At 38.2% G+C, this 8,051-nt stretch overlaps 1 protein-coding gene across 1 annotated transcript; it reads left to right on the forward strand.

Annotated features, from left to right (window-relative positions):
• Positions 1-4,230: 4,230 nt before the first annotated feature.
• LOC119274581 (glycine-rich cell wall structural protein 1.0-like) lies at positions 4,231-5,079 on the forward strand. Its single transcript, XM_037555291.1, has one exon. It carries the CDS (start codon positions 4,241-4,243, stop codon positions 4,832-4,834), a length of 594 nt encoding a protein of 197 aa, XP_037411188.1. The 5' UTR covers positions 4,231-4,240; the 3' UTR covers positions 4,835-5,079.
• The last annotated feature ends 2,972 nt before the right edge of the window (positions 5,080-8,051 follow it).

Below are 8,051 nucleotides of genomic sequence, written 5' to 3' on the forward strand. Positions count from 1 at the left end.
AATTAAAAATAAAAGAAAACTAATTGGGCTAACCCACCCTAGTTCTCAATTTGTATGAAAGGTCAACACTACATCGCAGTGAGCGACAAATAGGATCTCAAGCTCCACCTAACAGTCATGCAATCATAACGATATGTTCATAGTAGGCAAGTGCTCGCCTATGGGGATGGGGGCGAGTAAGCTGAGGCGGCCCAGCTTCATCGATGTATATTGGGCAAGTTTTTGTGGTTTCATAGCTTTCGTTCTTTCAGTCCTTTCCCCCATGTTTTCTGTTTTATTTTCTTTGTTCCTTTTGGTTTTTCCATTTTAATATTTTCAATTTTTTAATGCATGTGAAACAATTTTTTAGGACAAAATGAACAATTTTAAAGAAGTTGAGCATTTTTATAAAATAACAAATCCATATAGAACGTTTTTTAAAATACACATTGAACATTTTTCAAATACACATTGGACATTTTCAAACACAAGTTGAATATTTCTTACATGCACGTCAAATATTTTTTGAAGGCACGGTAAACATTTTGTAAATTTTTCCAATATCTTTTCCAAATGAAACAGATACACATTTCAAAAAAAATTAAGGGAGTTATTTTTAAATACATGATGAACATTTTTCAAATACAGAAATGACGCCAAAGTTTCTCATATACACATTGAATATTTGGTGAATGCATGTCAAGGATTTTCCAAATACGTGATAAATATCATTTAAATTTTTATAAATTCAAATACATGTTGATTTGTTTGAAATATAGATTAGATTTTTTTATCTTTTAAAAATATACAATTTTTGTATATTCACATTAATTGTTCTGAAAAATATTGAATGACCTTTTCTTAAATACAAAATAGACGATGAAGTGTTTGAAAGAGACATTGAATATTTCTTAGATACATGATAAACCTTTTAAAATACTGAACAAATTAGTATTAAATTCAGAGTTTGATTTTTTTTAATTCAGATCAAACATTATTTATAAATTATTAGAATAAAAATATTGTTTTCTAACTGCTACAAGATGTTCCAATCATGTATGTTTGGTAGCTGGTACAAGACCAATTCAAACAGACTTATTCAATACCCACTAAATATGTGTTTCCCAAGGCCTTGTGAATATCAGTAAAGAACATGAAGTATGGGAAGCATGCCATATAAATTTAGTAATTTCTAAACCATTATATTAAAAATCCAGACCATGTGCATTTCAAATATCAACACTACATATGAAAATAGACAAATAAAATGTTACTAAACCATCCAAACCATATTGGATATCAGATTTCATCAATTCAGTTTTGATCCTTCAGTTAAGGTGGCCAGATTGTCACATAGTATCAACTAAGCGTGTGAAATTTGATTAGAAAAAAGAACTCACATTTTATTTGGAAAAGTAAGAAAAAATCTGTGCTGAAACATATGCAGCATACCGCTTTATTTGTAAATTCTTATCCTTTAGAAACAAAGAGTTTGTCTACAAATGCAAATAGACAACTTGTTGGGATGTGTCCCCAGAAAAATAAATACATAAAAAAATTGAACTATCGAGTGATTCATAAAGAACACATCAACTTTCATCCCTACCGGCAGAGCACTAGAGCTACTTTGTTTTATATTAAGGCATGCACGCATTTCAAGATTGAACTTTGGTCATAAATTAGACAAACCAAATGTAAGTTATATGTAACGAGAATTATACCATTGAATTTGTATTCGAAAGAGGTTTTTAATGGTATAGTCTTGAAGTCATAAAACATATGGTATTGATGTAATTTATGGTTGAAATTATATTTCAGAATGCGTATGAGCCTTATTTTCTAGAATGGCGGCCGTAATCAAAGTCTTACTATAGCTGTTTACTCCATCCATCCTAAAATAGGTATAGATGTCTTTCAATAGCACTGCAGTTAACGTTTTACAAGTTCTACCATGAGTGAGGATCTGGTAGCCATCGTGTGTGGGGCCTCATTATTTCTGACTGGGGAATGCACATCACGTGGTGCAGGGTTAAGCTCCTGATCTAGATGCAAGGACGTGCACACTAGTGTAATCAGTTGGCGCACACTCACAATATACAGGTAACCGTATAGGGACGGATGGGCGATAGATAGCAGGAAGGCGGCAGAAGCCATGGCAGATATCATCATAGAGCACATAGCATTAATTTGAGTAGTAAGGTGGCATGTTGTACAACCTCTCCCTCCCTCCCTCCATCTCTCTCTCTCTCTCTCTCTATCTCAAACCAACAACATTGCATGCAAAAAAATTTGCTATGCATTTTGGTTTGTAAGATGCAAGAGAAGATGCATTTTGCAAGAAAATTTTGTAGGGGAATCTGCATTTTGCAAGATAATTTTGTGAGAAAAAAATTAGAAGAACAAAAATCATATTATCGCGCGAACCATACCATATTATTGCATGAAAAAACGAATAATGTGATTTAGTGCATGTCCCCTACTGTGTGTAGTTGTCTTACTCCTGGCAAAAACATTGATGCGTCAGCCGCCGGTACATGACTAAGTGAGTTTAGCAGGAAGCAGTCTGATGGCGCAGTGTGCGATGGACGGTGGTTGCACGTGTGGGTGTGACGCGGTATTACAGGGGCTACCAGATGTCTTGTGCAATCTTTTGCTAGGCAAAGTTCTACTATCAATATGTAAAATTCGTACATTTTACCACTTACATAAATGTCAACAGATTTCCCGTTAAAAATAGTCTTACATCATCAATTAAATTTGTAATAATAGTATTAATTAGTACTACCTCCGTCCTGATTTATTGGTCCCCATTGTATTTTATGCTCAATCTTGACCATTGATTTAACTAACAAAATATTCTTGCATGCTACCAAAAATTATATCATTGAAAACTATATTCAAATACAAATCAAATAATATAATTTTTGTTAACATGCATTAGCATTTTGTTAGTTAAATTGTTGGTTAAAATGTGGCACAAATTATAAAGGGGAAAAATAAACGGACGGAGGTAGTAAGAAAGACTAGTTCAAAGATGCAAATTTCGAGGCTACCATGTGCATTTCACAAGTCAACTACAATGCTATCGAAGTGAATTGGAAAGAGAGCCACCATTAGTTACAATATTGTTGATACTAAACCATTAAAGATCGGATCACGTCAACTAAGATGGCTTGCTAGTTAGATCTGGCAATTAATTTAAGTCAACACTCTCCGTCGTCCTTTAACCGAAGATTAACTCTACTCGCCTGGTAGCTCCGATTGCTAGAACTAGAAGCATTTCTCAAACTGCTTGCACCGACGATCAAGAACGAGTCAGAGCTCCGGTTTCCGCATGCCAGGCTAGCTCATGTGCTTCTAGGAACTTAGTACGTAGGAACACCAGTATTAATGTAAGAGCAGTGCTACACAGCCGACGATTTTTCGGCCAATGCATGCACAACACTAGCTAATCACTGGTGGATTAAATTCCTCCCTAAAAAAGGAACTAAAGATCCTACCATCGTGCATATGCTGTCCAGAAATCGAGCTATTCCGTTAATCTAACGAAATTGCTTCACAGACGATTGTTCCGCCACGACCTCCGAACGATACTGCCTTCCCAAGTGCGCTCCTGCATGCACTCTTGCTGCTCGCGCTGCCACGTACGAATCGTGCTGGCATCGGCCACAGATTCGTCGTGTGTATAGCAGCGCTCTTAATGTAATGCATCATGCACCTACGGTTAGGCCACTCACTGTCCATGTGTCGAAATCCTTATCTTTGTCATTAGTTAAGCAAGATCATACAGGATTTTCTTTTGGTAATTAGCAGTAACACATGCCTTACATGCGGTATACTTATTGTTCTCTATGTATCTTTTCTTTTTTGCTTTTTTGCTGTCCGGTGTTCATCGTTATAATGGTAAGTGACATTAAGTGCACAATATCAATGGATTCCCTGTGATCGCCTAGATCGATCAATCACGTGAGGAAGTCTTAAGTTGTCGCCTGGCAGGCTCGAACTAAGCAAGATCCGAATTTTCGATGCGCTCCATTATAGAAGCTCCAGTTGCTGCATGAAAGTCCATGGATCCGATCACATCTACTGTCCCAGTTGCTGCATCAAAGTCCACGGATCCGCAGATCTCCTCCGAGTACTAGTAGTAACGTGGATGCCATTAAGATAAAGCTCCACTAGCTGCATGTGGCTGCTTTGAGCCAGCCCTATAAATGCCCACGCAATCTCTTGTTTAGCACCATCACACACACACTGATTCACAATGTCTTGCACTAAACTCATATCGCTTACCCTGGTTGTCCTCTTTAGCATTGGATTAGCAAGCGCTGGTAGGGTATCTAGATACTCTAGTTCCCAGGGAACAGGCACCGGCGGGGGAGAGGGTGGAGGAGCGGTGAACGGCGGCGGCGGAGGAAGCGGGAATGGCCAGGGAACTGCTCAGAGTGGAAGTGGAGGAACCCATGCAAGTGCTGGAGGAGGCGGCGGCGGGGGTGGTTGGTCAGGGTTTAATGGTGCTGGGTATGGTGCTGGGTCCGGTAGCGGCTCAAGCTCTGGCCAGATGAGCCAAGGATCATCAAATTATGGTGGTGATGGTGGGAGTACAAGTGCAGGTGGTTCCGGTGGCGGCGGCGGTGGTGGAGAGGCGGACGACGATGACGACTGCCCTGCTGACCCCAGTGGCTTTGGGACAGGTGGCGGCACCGGATCTGGATCCAGCGAGGCGAATAATGATGGTGATGCCTCCTACACAAATGCAAATGCTTCTGGTAATGGTGGCGGCGAGGGCGGTGGTAAAAATGGTGGAACCGGTGGTGGCACAGGCAGTGGAAACGGATACGGTGACGCAAACCCTTGAAGCCTCTTCGTGCAATCAAAACAGAGCAAGAGCCCAAGCTATTGGCGTTCGCTTTTTTCTATTTGCATTTGTTTTGTTCTTACGTTTCCATGTATTAGGGACAACTAATAAAGGGCTTCATTACATAGGTGTGTGCTATGTAACGCGGAGACTAGATATTTCACTGTGAGAAACTTTTATCTAAATGTTGCTCCAACCTTTCATTCCATGCTTACTGTGTCGATGAGATAACACTAAACTATCAATATTTTTGTTTCCGCCATCTATATTGAACTCATTTGTTGCAGGGTTTAGAAAGTTTCTTCTAAATGAATTGGAAATTAGTATTGCGGCAAAATGGTGATTGAACTGGTCAATTACTGGCTGCACATATGTCCTTGATGTGGTTGGCAAAGTTGACTTCCCAAATTCCCCTCAAACAAAAACATCACAAGTTTCCCTCAACAACAAAAAAGGTAACCACCCAAGATGAGTTACACAAAGAAAAATCACAAATAGCACAAAAAATGGCAATAGATAAACAAAATGTGTTCATCATATTAATCCAATATGAATATACATGTTTAATCGACATGACTTTAACTCCCTATTTGTGAGCGTAGAAGTGGACGACGACGAAGACTGCCCTGCTGAGTCCAGTGGCTTTGGCACAGGTGGTGGCGCCAGATCTGGATTGAACGAGGAGAATAATGATGGTGATGCCTCCTATACAAATGCAATTGCTTCGCGCAACGGTGGCCGTGAGGGCGGTGGTAAAAATGGCCAAACAGGTGGTGGCGGAGGCAGTGCGAACGGTTACTGCGGTTCAAACCCTTGAAGCCTCATTGTGCAATCAAAACAGACAAGAGCCCAAGCTATTGTTTTTTCGTCTTGTTTTTCTCTTTGCATTTATCTGTTCTTACGCTTCCATGTATGGGGGACAACTAATAAATGGCTTCATTACACAAGTGTGTGTGAGTAAGGCGGAGACTACCTATTTCACTGTGACATGCGTTTTCGTGTATATCTCAATGTTGCTCTCACCTTTAATTCCATCCTTATTGTGTTGCTGAGATAACGTTGAACTATCTATATTTTTGTTTCCTCCATTGAACTAGATTCATTAGAAAATTCAACATTAATGTATGAAAGATTGACTCTGGCCAACTCATTTTTGTAGGATTTAGAAAGTTTCTTCCAAATGAATAGGAAAATAGTATTGCGACAAAATGGTGATTGCACTGGTCCATTACTACCTTCACACATGTCCTTGACATGGTTGGCAAAGTTGACTTACCAAATTCCCCACAAGAAAAGGTAACCTCCCAAGATGAGTTACACTAAGAAAAATCATAGATAGCACCAAAAATGAAAATAGAAAAACAAAAAACAGTCATCATATACAATCTGAAACTACGTGCTTAATCGACATGACTTTCACTCCCTATTACACTAGGTGCTTGAGCTTAGATGTGGAATTTACAGAAAAATGGAAAGAGACAATGAACAAAGGTGCTCAAACACATGTACACAATACTGTTTTTTGCATGCATTTGCTATTTATCTCTACATGTTTCTACATCAAACGGGAATAAATGCAATGCCATATTTATCTTTCCCGTACTTGTATAAGTGAAGTTATAAACAATCAAAACACAAACACAAGAAATAAATATTTCATGATTTTCTGTTGTAGTGTGCTCTAAAAATTCTTCATTTTTGAACTGTCTAGACGTAGAGTGATGCTCAGCAAACAATTTAATCATTGGCGGTCCTCTCTAGATGTTGCTCCACAACTTATCTAGTTCTATGCACCTCCAGTCTAACTCGGCTCAGATCCAATTGACAGACAAGTGGTAACAATGCGGTCGCTTCTCTTTTTCCCAGACCTGTTGTGAACATATGGGAGATGGAACACCACTATGCCCAAAGTGAAACTTTCATTTTCTTTCATCATGCATCTCATTGCCAAAATTAGGTTTCTAATGGTTTCCTTCGTCTGTGATCACGATCTTTCAAGCTAGTGAAGCCGCTAAATCGATGTTTTTTGTTCTGCACTTGTTACTTGCCTGAATAATAGCAGCGGAGTGTGTAGGCACGTGAGTTTGTTGGTTGGTCTTTCTCACACTTAGTGGCTAAGAGTGGATGGGGCAACATACATATATGCAATCATATACGGCATTTGTATGCATGTTTGAAGGTTGGTGCACAGGACTATACCATTAATTATATTGATTTCATGTCAGAAATTCCTTTTAAGATATGATCTCACCGTCCATCGTAAGTTTCATCAAGTGTGACATACACATTTCTAGCTTCCATGATTCACACTATCTTGTGCATATATATTCCATGGACTCTTCAGTGTATATGACAACTTCCTTGAAATGGATAGAGAAGGGGAAGCTTACCCTATATCTGAAACGGAACCAGGGAGAAGAGAGAGAATGCATCTATGTCTATGAATGTATATCTACTTAGAACCTTTTTTAGTGTAAGAATGAGAAACAGATGCTGAAATTCAAATTGAGTTATGATCCCTGCTTCAAGTATGCTAGCTTGTCATAAACTAGTACCTCAAGTATATAAAATAACTAATAGATTGGTCCCTGGTTAAGGATGTGGATGCCATCCACAGCCATCCACTCATACTACAATATTTGATCAAATAACCATCGGTTGTGTGTCTGGCCTGAAATAGGAAGTATGTTTCCGCATTATCAAATAATTCATGAGTAACCTATAAGAAAAGAGGTGGATATTTTAAATGCTTGGTCGTCTTTATGAAAATGTTGTTCTTCGGAGAAGCTTTAGGTTTTCATCACGGTGGCTAGAAAATATAAACAATTTTAGGAATCTTTTGGGACATTTATATTCTGTTTTTACCGCTTTTAGAAACCCTTCAGTTTCGGTCTCGTTTCACTTCCTTAAAAAAATCATTTAAAAAATGAAAATTCAAAAAATATTCGGACTTTTTTGAAAAAGTTTATGTTTAAAAATATACAAAAAATTGGATTGTTCTATGGAATTGTGTTTAAAAATTCCATGTTTGAAAAATAATGTTCAGTGCTTTCCAAAAATGTACATGAAAGTTTGAAGAAACATTAGTGTTTTTCCAAAAATATCACAAGCATCGTACAAATTGTTGATGCTTTCATACAAATGTTCTCAAATGCTTAAGAAATATGTGATTTACGAACATAAGTTTCCTATTTTTTTAAACTGAATAAAAGCAAAC

Source organism: Triticum dicoccoides, chromosome 3B (assembly GCF_002162155.2).
Source record: "Triticum dicoccoides isolate Atlit2015 ecotype Zavitan chromosome 3B, WEW_v2.0, whole genome shotgun sequence".
Classification (NCBI taxonomy): Eukaryota; Viridiplantae; Streptophyta; class Magnoliopsida; order Poales; family Poaceae; genus Triticum; species Triticum dicoccoides.